The sequence below is a fragment of the Amia ocellicauda genome, chromosome 16, assembly GCF_036373705.1.
Source record: "Amia ocellicauda isolate fAmiCal2 chromosome 16, fAmiCal2.hap1, whole genome shotgun sequence".
In the NCBI taxonomy this organism is placed as follows: domain Eukaryota; kingdom Metazoa; phylum Chordata; class Actinopteri; order Amiiformes; family Amiidae; genus Amia; species Amia ocellicauda.
The window spans coordinates 12054963-12067859 of NC_089865.1; the positions used below are offsets into that span (position 1 = coordinate 12054963).

Consider the following 12897-nt stretch of genomic DNA (forward strand, 5'->3'; position numbering starts at 1 on the left):
CCATAAATTGCGCTTTTTTCCTCTGCTTTGGCTATTTTGATAGACATTCCTTAACTGGAAAATAAAATATGAGAATGATTTAAATAATTGATGTCTTTCCCTAAACAGAACAGAGTAAGAAAAATCCTTACAATCCTAAATCTTTCTTTTAATGTTGTTTTATATAGGTGTGTCAGCTCAGCTCACCAGTGCTCGTTTGAGAAGAAATACTTCAGTTGGAACTCCATTTTGGATGGCTCCCGAGGTAAGTTAATTATACATTTAGGATCTTCATAATATTTCTCCTCAGTTAATAATGAAAGACCTATTGAGACTCAGGTTAAATTAAAGCACTTACATTATACATATTAAAGATGATTGAAATATAAAGTTCACTCAGGCTTGTATTTTATTTGGAAACAAGCCAGCTATAACTCAGTAATTGTATTTTCTCACTGGTTTAATGCTGCAGATTTTGTTTTATGTTAAAAAAAAAAAAAAAGTAAATACTTTTCAAAAAGGTATTGTAGTTCATTCGTTTTTTTTAGTGTCAGGTCCTTTGCTTCAATCTATCCCTTCCTTTTCCCCTTCCTGTTCCCACAGTATAATAATAATAATAATAATAATAATAATAATAATAATAATAATAGCAATCCTGAACAATGTTATAAAAACATAGCTCCTCCTTTTAGGAGAGTCTCCACGGCAGCTTCAAGAGAATAGACTTTAGCAGAGTGAGATTCCCTGCGCTGTACAACCTTGCCATTTTCACTCAGAATTCCCCACCATGCATTGTGCGCTGGAGGTCAATCCAAGGTTAATAGCTGGGAGTCTGTTCCCCCTAGCTCACTATTTGGTAGAAATGAGCTCCGATCATTCGGGTACTTTGGGGGTGTGCACTGGAGGGCAATTAAAACGTATAAAATTGGCAGTAAATTCTGATTATTGTAATAAACTGAAGTCATTTTCTGACACACTCAGGAAAAAAGGCAAGCATTAAAGGACATTCAAAACAATCTCCATTTAAATGATAATGTGACTGAGGTCTTAGGCAAGGCAATTAACATTTGACAATAACCTTCCTAATTCATTCTTGTTTTGCAATGACAGAAGATATTATGAAAGCAAATACGTAAAAGAAGTCAAATTAATATATTATGACCAGATCAGAGCATGATGAGGTCAGTCTGCTTGCGAGTTCTTCAGAATACCAGTTTTGCAGATCAAAAATAGAATTGGCTGTAATTAACATATACCCTCGAATTTCATTTTGTAATTAGCAATCCAATCAGTCACATCAAAATCAAAAGTTAAATGTTGACTTTTATTGTCTTTACCTTAAATAATAGTTGTAATGGTACACTACTTTACACTTCTGTAATGAGAGCAATTGCAAAACAGTCATTTTTGGGGGGGAGACAAATGCCATTTCTGAGATGACATATTTAATCAGCAGTAAAAAGAAATATAATTGTAATTTTAATTGAAAATGTCTTATAGTGCAGACATTCATAATAACACAATAATATGATTTCAGTTAGCCAACTGAAATAGTACAAAGCTGAAAAAGCAAAATCTTATTTATGAGCTGTACACGCTGCATGATGAAGAATCCAGACTATATACTGAAACATAATTGAAAAGATAAAATATATATATGCTACAGAATAAAATGCCTTTTCTTCTTGCTTTTTACAATCCAATTTCATCCTGTGTTGAATCACGCCTCCTCTCATATCAAAAATGTATTAAGAATTGTCCAGTGTTTTGATTAGCTAAATTATCATATTCTCACTCAAGTTCTGTTAATCATGCAAACTGTATTGCTCTAATGTAATTATTTGTGTTGTTGTAGTTCATTTCATTGCACCAGTTTGTTAAAATTAAGCTACCTCCTTTACTACAGCAAATACAAAGGCATGCGTTAACTTTGTAGCCTTGCCTATCTTTTTTCTTTTAAAAATCAGATTAAGTTAATACTATTATCAGTAACAACGCCCAGTTACAGGTTCCTTGAATTACGCCATACAGCAGACGCCTTTTAGCACCAAATGGCTGTACCGCAAACACAGCTCCACTAAATGGAAGAAAAAAAGATTTGTATGTGGCTTTACTATCAGGTCCATAAATAACACAATGCTTCCAACAGAGCAGTACATTTACAGACATGTGAATGTTTAATGCTTTGTTTTCTCCTCACCTGACAGGTCATCGCTTGTGAACAACAGTATGACTATTCATATGACGCTCGTTGTGACGTGTGGTCACTCGGCATCACTGCCATTGAACTGGGTGATGGAGATCCCCCTTTGTCAGAAATGCACCCTGTCAAAGCCCTGTTCAAGATCCCCCGGTAAGACGCTAGATGGCTCCCTTGACTTGCTTCTCGCTCGCTGTGTTGTGGGATGTGCCTTGACTTTTAAAAGAGCTCCTGTTTTGAGGAGGACAGCCAGCGTTGAAACGTCGAGTGACTTCATGCCAGGCTGTGTGTTCTTCTGATGCTGTGCGAGGAGCTTTAACAGGACGGTGGCGTTTTTTCTTGTTTTCATGCCCAGTTTCCTTCTCACATTTCCTGATATTCCAAAGGCTGGCTTGTTTAATTTGCATTTGAAAATATCAAAGTGAAAAGGTGCTGCTATTAAAGGTGTGACGGGAACAGAATCCGAGAAAAAAGAACTGCAGTTATTACCAAACAATTCCAACGATTTTTTGGTGTGCGTTGTTTAAATGGTGAATAATTTCACAGTCCCATAATACGGTGCTTTCCGTTGGCCTGGATCTCTGCACACTCTGTTTTAATCATCTCTGATCAGAAAGTGCTTTCTTCTGACTGGTAAATTCCCTTCATGTACACATATAATCCTGACTGATAGCCATTTAAAGGCTTTGATGATACAAGTGTTTGACCTTTTGTTATCTGCACAATCGTGCAATTATCGCACACTTTCTAAAATTTGCCCTTCTGATTGCAATTTGCATTTGTGATTAGCTCTATTCATATTGAGATGAGGCTGTCACTGGCTCCTCGTCACAATTTTATCTCCGTCTTGCCAATCCCAGATGAGAAACAGGCTACGGTGTCACACAAAATTTTCAAGCTACGGTAGCAGTTTATCTCCATGCTTTAGCATTGCTGTAAAACAGGTCACAGCAATTACAGGAGCGGGAGGAAGGCTGGTCTGTTCCTAACCGCTACCTATAAATGTTTCAGAGATCCTTAAGGGCCATAACTGACAGGTTGACATTAAATTACGTCTGATATGTCTGTACACCATTATGAGAAACATGACTACTGTAAAATAAATACATACATACATACATAATATACATTTTTTTATAAATCATACATACATAGGCCTGGAACATATTTTCCTAGTTTAAAAGAGGTAACCTAATTGTGTACAGTGTATATTCCTCATTCATTATGATTGGTGGTTCATTTTGAAAGGGAGATACAATGCATGATATGTTTTCAGTGTAACAGGTTTTGATATCTTTCTTAACATTGCTCTGGTTTAATCAGGTCCAATTGGATGACCGTTACTAAAGAAAATAAATAAACTCTATTACATATATTTCACATGGCCTGCATTTATGTACCCCCTTTGTTATTTTGGGCTTTCTTTTACATTCCTGCTCAATTAATTTTGAATATTAACAACAAAAATTGTTCAGGCTAAAAAACGGCGCGGTCTAATGTTTGGTTTCCTTATGAGCCACTGTTTCTTCTTTATCAAAATGGATTTTCGGGCCTTGCACATAAATCTTGTGAATAGGGACCTCAGCATTTGCAGACGGAGGATAAATCACAGTGAGAAGACACTGAACCATGAAATGATTCTGTTAACATGTCATCTGTCTGGAATATATTTTCAGATCACCAACAGAAGGAGCTAAATTATGAAGGGGACATGGTCTGACTTAGATGGCATTTGGGGATTTTACACTTGGAACCCATCCCATCTGTTGCAGACCTCCCCCCCCGGCCTGGTTCCTAAAAGGTTGCGCTGTTCTGTTTTGAGCAACCTGTTACAATGAGCAGGACCACACTGACATCATAACCTACCTTTCTGTGTGTGCAGTGAGACCAGGGTGACATTTTTTTGTTAGACTGTGTAAGTCTTTCATTTCATGACTGCTGTTTCGGTATTCGCAGATTTGACCAGTTCATCCATTGAATAAGCAGGTGTCCTGAAATAATTGTGCTCTACCACAATTATAAAATAGATTCTCTGTTTTGTACATTGCATGCCACAGCTGTTCATTGGCATGGATTTCCTTCAAAACAACCTTTCCAACGGGAGAAATATTAATTTTCACCTGCATGTAATCAGTTTCTACAGATCTTACAGTTGGAAAGAAATGTGCTTTTAATTAGATATCTCCTGCCACTGCCAACCATTTCTTGTATTCCTGTCTGCTGTGACCTTCTCCACTAATTGTATTCATCCTGTCCTCCTCCATGTAAATAAGCGCCTCAATGGAAAGTGGGATCGGGACAGGTGTCTGTGTTGATTGGTCATGACATGCATATGAAACGGTCAGATAGGCAGAGCTCGTCTCCAGCGCGCTAAAGAAATAACACACCGCCACTGTCACAGTTCCTCCCGCTGACACAGAGGTATAGCGCCTGGGTTTTTATTACCTCTGTGGCTTTTCTGTAATTTCCAACAATTCCATTATTGCTCCCCCAAGGAAAAGTAATCCCTGTCATGAGACGCACACTAAATATTCATAACTGCGGGTTTGATGGCATGTTCAGATGACATGTAAAGATGTGTCTAGATAATAGGTACACAACCTTTTTTTTTTCCTTTTGCTTGCTCAAGGTGTTTTGTGAAATTCAGTAAAGAAATAACCTCCAGGCTTCTTTTAGGAGTTAGACTCTCTATAGCATGAACCAGTAAAGCTCCATAGCTTATGTGGCCAACGTTAAAATGAAAATTAGTTTTGTTTGATAGCAGAGTTCTGATAAGGAGATATTATGTTGCCTGATCCTATCTCACATGTCACCTTCTCCACAATGCCACCGCATTTATACAGCAATGGTAGAATATAGAAGAAAAGCTGAAAAGCAAACAATCTTGAAACCTGGCTTTTTGGAATGGAGTATTTTTAAGCATGATGTCTAATGTTACAAATGCTCTAAAGACACAATTAAATGCTTGTGTTTGAAGTTATTACTTGTACTTCCAATCATGAGTCCGGCTGACAAACAAGCGTTTAATAGATTCACTTCAAGCTGCCGTCCCTGACACTGGTATGTTAACACTGTACATTGTGTACAAAAATATATCTTAAAAAGTAATTCCCATCTTATTACTGTATTACTACATTATTTTAAAAGTACAAATGTGACTTTAAAATGCTGCAGAAAATAAGTAGCGTCATAATAAATTCTTTAAACAGTACAAATTTAATCCTCCGTGCTAATAAGCCATCGGGAGTTAAGAGATGCGAATGCTTTGGGATGGGTTTTAGAATCAGTAGTACTTCCAAATCCCACATAATACTATCAAATGCTCTTAAGTACAGTAACCCAGATTTTCCATTATCTCAAACCTGTGTGTGTATTTTGTGGCTATGCTTTCACGAAATGTCGTGGTGATGAAACAACAAATCGCTGGGCATGTCTGTGAGGTATAGTTCAGCTGCCTTGCGCTGGGTTAGTTGGTACAGCATGACTCAAAACACAGCTTTGTCAATGTAGATAATTCTGGTCCCCGTGGGAGGCTGCTGTGCTCCACTGAGAGGCTGAGTTGAGTCACTAGACTAATGCCTGTAAGGACTCCCGGGGGAGGAAGACCAACGAGATGTGGAGACGATCCACATGAGGCAGAGCAGACACAATCACACCTTCTCCCTCGAGATTCCTGCTGGATTTAGTAACTCTTCATGGAAGTGCCTCTTCAAGCAGGAGCAATATCAATAGACATGGCATCTGAGCAGTCTGCAGTACTGCGTTCGGTGTGTCGTACTAAAGAGCAGAAGAAGAAAAAATGTTTGATGTACATTTCACATTTATTTGTCTACATCTGACTCTTGCACAATTTGTAGCTGAAATCCAAAAGTAGTTCAATATTTGTCATCGTATTGGTGATTGACTGTCTTAAATATATCCTGTAGGTTTTAGGTTAAAAATAAATACATCTATATATATTATTATATATATTTTTTCCATTTTGAATCCAGATAGTGTAGAGATTTGTGTGCGTATTTTTATTCACGCAATGTGCATTTTATTTTAATTGCACTTGAACAGCATTTCTCCTCTTTTTGTTTAAATGTGAGCCGCCTCTTTGTTCTTGCAGCAGATGGAACTGCCTGCAGGCGTGAAGATAAAACCCCAGCACAATCGCAGCGCTCCCACTCAGCTATGTGACAACAGTGCAGCGTGCGGGACAGCTGAAATTCATTCAATAATATAACCGTGTGCCGTAGCTCGCACAGACGGCATGCATTTCACATCATCTCTTTGGAAGATGGGTAGATTGTGTTTTCCCACCCATCCTACCCGCATTGATTAGTCTCTTCTGTGGGTTTTCCTCATTGATAAAGGTGATCAATAACAAGATGGTGGGATGAATCGTAGCCTGTTGGCTTGTCTTAGAACACAGATATTAACATGATCTATCGCGCGCTGTTTGTGTTTGACCCACTCTCTCCTCTGCCCGTGTTTTACAGGCAAAAGTCTCACTCACTGAATTAACCTGAGCTCCTCATCAATTTCTTACAGAATTCCCTTTGTGAGATATCGGCCCTAGCGACACTGACTCTGTTATCACACCTCAGCCCACGGCCCAGTAACACAATCGGCCCACAATGTCTATATAAGGCAGATGTTAGATTTTGCAAGGAGACATTCACAATTACTCTCCAGTTACCATTGATACAAAGCTATCTCTTGATTGCAGCTGAGGCTCATTCGGGTAATTAGTTTGGTGCTGCTGACGAAGTGCCTTCAATTAGTGTTCTCCAAATTGTGTGTCGTACCTTATTTTCAAGTAAACTCAAATCCAGTTAAGAGATATTGCAAAATTAAATCTTTCCCATTTAGTTCAGGGTGCTCCTTATTTATAATTAGGGGCTTAGTACATAACAATTTGCGATGGGTGTACAGGAAAGACCCTGTGAGCTATAGATAGAAATGTTTTATGTTATAAAAATGTTATTATAAGCTAACAAACCATGACACATCTGAGAAGATCACACCAAATACAAGATGAAAATAATGCTTCCTTTGATGAGGGAAAAGATTCTGCTAATCTCTCTTAGGAGACCCTGCATTCCAGATGGAAAGACAGAGCAAACATGCCTGGGTCGAAAGTGTTATGTATGTTTTGAGAATAAATTGGGAATCCAGGATCTCGTACAACCGGACAACATTTCTTCCAGGTTTTCAAAGCCTGTGGCAATCCCTCTGACCTTCAACACAGACACTGTGTTTCTTAATCCTACAATATTTGACACCAGCCTTATTTTCAGATTTGAGTGATATTTTAAGCAATTCATACAGCTGTTATTGAAAAGACGGCCCATAATTGATTTATTTTCAGTAAAAGAACACATTAAAATCAGTTTATTTAAATACAATCAGGCATTCCAGGCCATGCTACGACAAGTGCTATATGAGATAAGACAACAGTGGCTGAGGAGCCCTAGGCGAGTCTTCAGCTTTATGGCAGTGTTAATGCAGGAAGAGCTTCTGCCCGGGAGAATCTGTTCTCTGTTGATGCAGTTTAGTGACGTCCGCTCTCACAATCTCGTGCTGTAAAATGATGCATGCTGCCGTATAAGGAGCATCAGTGAAAACATGAACATATATATAATTATCTTATGTAAGTGATGTTATTTCTTGCAGTTACAGTAGTAGCCAGTTAGAAGTGTCTGTCTGCCAATATGTGGTCTGTTAAAATGTAGACCGTTTTTAGTCATTTGACCCTACTCGTGGTAAATCATTTTGCAAGTCAGTCGATTTTTTGTACAAAATATAACGGTAGACATTTGAAGACTGAACAAAATGGAAAAGCAACGTTTTGTGGAGTTCTTGTATTTTGTATAAGGTGTAATCACAATGAATGTTGCACAGCTTCACACTGACCTACTAGTTACTAACACTAACAGGTTATTGCTCTGCATCACTTGACTGCAGAGCTTTGTGATTTAATTGAGAAACAAACAGGGACAACACCAAAAAAGCTTTAAAGACAGGGAGTGGCAGCAGAAACAAACTTCGAAAGTAGGCGGCTTTATTTATTTTGTAAGAATAAAGTAATGTGAAATGGCCATGAGCTGCTTCAGAAGCCTGTCCTTGATCCTGTGGAGATTACCATTCAAAATAGATACTTGAAACGATCCACAGGCATTCTCTGGTGCTTTATAATTCTTTAGGAAGATCGTGTTGGGGCTTATCACAGTATGGTGTAGGCTAATGAAATCTGCCCCTCATGCTGATTCAACAAGTGCAGCTGGGTGAGCTGAGGTAAAGCAGGTCTCCGATGGGTTGAAATAAGCCCAGATTTAATTGCTGTTTATTTAAGTACAGAGTTTCACACTTTTTTTCCCCGCGGAGTATTTTACTGCGTAGCACTTTGCAAAATATGCTTTCCCTGCTTGGAAACAAACTGGCAACTGTGAAAATGACCTCTAACAGGCTAATTAAAATGTGAAAACTACAAGCTGTTCTTGGGAATTGTGTAGCCTCAGAAAGAATCTGTTACAATGCAGCTTTCTGTGTGGTTTCAGTGCTTATTCTACTAGAAAATCTGCTGTACGACAAAGGCCACTTTAAGAATATGCCTCATGTTTCACCGTGATATCATTAAGTGAGAATCACCTTCAGTTAAAGTAGCTCCGTCTGAAAATGTGACTTTTGTCTAACGAGGGTTGGACTTTGTCTTGACTATACTGTACACACATGTGAAAGGGTAAGACTGAGGGTAACTGAGCATTCAAAAGGGTAAAGTTGTAAAAACGTTAGTGGTAGAATTAATTACTGAAACTGGAGAGTACTTTCGTAGAATTAATGTGGGGGAGTTTTAATTTCTGGAGCTGACATGTTACGTGATGTATTTGCCAAACTATTCAAGTCCTGCAGAAAGCTGTAAGGTAAAAGGGTGTAAATAAGCTGTGAAGGTTGAAGATAATTGGTGGAAGTCCAAGGCTGTGTTTATTCGCCTAGATCGAAAGGTATTACCAATATATAACTCTGCTTGTATCTGTCTGAACAGAGCTGGTAACTGAAGTAAATGACAGGAATAAATGATGCCTTGTCAAATGCTAAAGGCTAATGAAAGCATACAGCAGGCAAGCAGGCCCAAACCAGTAGCCTGTTGAGATGCAATATTCTTACAAAAAGTCAGAGAATATAAATGCTGTCAAGTGGAACAGTTGCATTTTGTTTAAGGTTCACTGTCGGCCTTCACATTCCTGGGTGTCGGAAACTTTATTTCACAGCTCATCGTTTATAACTAAGCTTATGAAATACAACACGTACACTTTTCTTAGGTTTCCGCTTTTGTGGTTTGGTAGACTTTGAGGCTTGAAAATGAAGGCCGCGGTGCCATACACACGGCCTTCTTCCATCAGATTTACCAAAACAGATACACGACTATGGACGTTGCTTCGTTAACAAAATGGTGGAAGACATTTGCTACTCTTTCAGTTTGTGCTCTGTTATATTGTAGTATGCAAGTATTTAATACACTTCAGCTTCATAGAAAATGTATGTTTTTGACAACTTTATGTAATGCCATTCTGCACAGCTGTGCTCCAGCCCCCTGTAATTTGAGGTGTTGACTTAAAGCAGGGCTGCCTCCACTTAATTGTGGCCGTGGCTGCCTAGCAACAAGTTAGAGCACATTTGTGCCATCGAAGCCATTTATTCAGTGGATTGGAAATTTAGGATGGTTGATGTTAAAGATTGTAGAAAATCGTTCTTCAAAAAAGAAAACCCAATCCAACAAAAGCAGATCATCAAATAAAAATGACACTTTTGTAGCAGTAATATATCCAGCCACCCCCCTGTACTACTAAGCTGAGCCCTCAAAACTGTTGTCTTTCCAGAGGCCGTATTGTTCTGGTTTGACTCTTATCTCTGGGTTTAGGGTTGTCTTTGTAGTCCCTTTTTTCACTTCCAGCAATCTCAGCCACGACAGACACTGACCTCAGCCTCTGTTCTTTACCTCGTTGAACAATTTTAGAGTATTTAGAGAAATGTGCCAGGCCCTGTTTTATGCATCAGACTATCATTCACTAAATGTCAAACATTGGATTGAGCATATCTACACCTTTAGTATTTCTGAGTTTTGTACTTTAAGCGCTGATATATACGGAGCCAGTGAATAACGTGTTCTTGTCTTGCCTTTGTATTCAAAAATTAATTTTGAAAATCGTTCCTTCTTCTGTTTGTGGTCATTATTCCATGACATAAATAGGCCTTGACTATTAATGGCTGGATCTTTAAATGCTATTTTTCTTACAGGAACACCACAACACAGGAACACCCGCCATTGCTTATCTTCAGCATAACGATCACATCATGACCAAAATATACAGGGAAATCAAGTGTTCCTCGAAGCCCACATTTCCAAAACGTTTGTGTATGTAAAGTCCTGTGTACTGAGCTGTGTAAATTATCTCATTTAGGACGGAGGAAGCAATTCTGTTTCCTTGCAGTCACTTTAGATACTGAATGACAGAAGCAACACTTAGTAGAGTAGCAGGCAAATTTATTAAAACACCCCATTACTTTTGCAACATAGATTTGTTTTCTGCTTCTGACGTAAAATCATTAAACAAAATCTGCAGGAACTGTCAAAATAAGCAAGCTGTTAATTTTTCTTTGTAAAAGCTAGTCAAAACAAAACTATCGATGATCTACTTGTTTACAGTGGAAATACTCTTCACAATGAAAGAAATTGAATGAAAGAAAATGTTTTATACTCTTTCACTTTATATATATATATATATATATATATATATATATATATATATATATATAATGAATAATTTCATGTTTTTTTAATGTTTTACCATCACCAGACAAATAAATCCACTCCACTTACTTCTACCCAGCAGACATTACTTGGTGATGATCGGACAGGGTGGGTGCTGTCCTTGTGACAGATGAGCCGAATTTGTATAATGTTGTTCAAGCCAGTACTCATCTGACCTTTAAAGCCCGACACCGACAGACACTTACGCTCTTGAAACTTCAAGGTCCAGGAAAAGAGATGAGCGAGGAATGGAAACTGTCGGAGAATGAAGGGCCCCAGCAGACTGTTTTGAAGCTGTTGTTTAAAGTTTCTAAAGCAGGTAGAAGTTAGAGCAGCTGCATGTGTTCATTAGTAAGTATTCAGTTGTTAGCATTTTCACTTGCCGATAATGTGAAGTGACATGCAGGTGTCCTCATAATCTAAAACGATAGGTAAAACAATGTGCACCATAGCAACTATAAAAGAAGCCTTTCATATCCTCTGAACAGGGTCTCCTGCTGCGTTTTAGGCTCGAGGTTTTCAGCTTCCATCCCTCCCACTGCTACGCCAGCTTTCAGTCCAGTATGGCACTGATTTGAAAGCAGGGAGAAGAAGAAAAGGTGGATTAAAAATAAGCCAATTGTGTTTACACTACGAAGTGCCGTCTCTATTGTAGGACGAAGAAGAAAAAGTTCTTCATATTTGCCAAGTGCAATGAAGGTCTCTGGTGGCGTATTGACTGTGTAACATATAACGAGAACTGCAATATCACATCAAGGCTGGGGCATCGCTGGAGGCTCATATCACATTTTGCATGAAACAAGTCAGAATCTATTTATCTTTGATCTGCAATTCAGAAGGGCTGTCTGTCTCAATCCCAAACCTGAGTGACTTTCTGTTGCAAATAATGATGGTTTCCTTCATAAAGAAGAATTTATATAGTATAATGGTCCCTTTTTATTGGAAGACTAGAAGGATTTGATTAAATGCCCCATTCCTCGTTGTTTGACAGTAGTTACCTCCTATTTAACTCAGACGATCCTTGTCTATATTGTGTTTTATTGTGTGTTCTTCTGAATTTTTTTATGAATGTATTTTGTTGCTTCATTCAAAGAAAAAGTGTTTTATTTGTTATGATCTTTTTGTTTTATACTTAACATGGTACAGGTTACCTTTTTACTGTAATTCTGTACTGTATAATACTGCTTTATCACTTGCTGTTTAAGGGAAGGTTTGTCAAACTCTCTTCCTTCAGTGCCTCAATCCTTTAGGTTTTATAATCAACTTTAAACGATCAACATAGGTTTGCAAATTAAATGTAATGTGTTCAATTAAGGAAATAATTAGTCCAATTATGTAGCTGAGAGCTAAGGTGGACCAAAACCCATAAGATCCCCGAGACCCAATTTTCACCCTCTGTTCTGCATTCTTTCTGCAGATGTGTTACTGTTGGTGAGTCACATCTCTTCATAATGAGCAATCTCCTTTGCTAAATGTAACCTTGTTCAAATGTACCTACTTTTGAAATGTCTAGATTTAGAGCTGTCCAGGCCTGCTTGTGTCCTAGTTACATGCACCACTGATTGAAAGCTTTTTTTGTCTGGTGCTAAACTCTCTTTTTTTGAGATGCTTGCCTTATTATAGATTGCCCTTATAAATGCTGCTGACAGAGGAATTACTTGCTCACATAATTTTTGTCTCTCTTTGGCAGCAGCTTTCTGCCAGACAGTTTCAGGCTGTTATCATTTGTCACTTATTTCAGCAGTGGCCCTGGCTCCTCAGCACCTAATTTTCTTCTCTCAGCATTTCTGTTTTCTTGAAGTGCATTCTGGCATTTCCCTGGCTATGTTGTTTAAGATGGACCTTGTGCTGTGTATTACGCGTAGACTGAAACATGCTCAGACCCACAATTTGTGACTGTCTCCTTCTGGCCTGTGGCTTA

At 38.3% G+C, this 12897-nt stretch overlaps 1 protein-coding gene across 2 annotated transcripts in view; it reads left to right on the forward strand.

Moving 5' to 3' along the window:
• myo3b (myosin IIIB) overlaps window positions 1-12897 on the forward strand; it is a 96611-nt gene that overhangs the window by 15840 nt on the left and 67874 nt on the right. For both annotated transcript variants that reach the window (XM_066687889.1, XM_066687890.1), the window contains exons 7-8: window positions 168-244; window positions 2187-2332. In XM_066687889.1, coding sequence (XP_066543986.1) covers window positions 168-244; window positions 2187-2332 — 223 coding nt within the window. The remainder of the gene's footprint in view (window positions 1-167; window positions 245-2186; window positions 2333-12897) is intronic.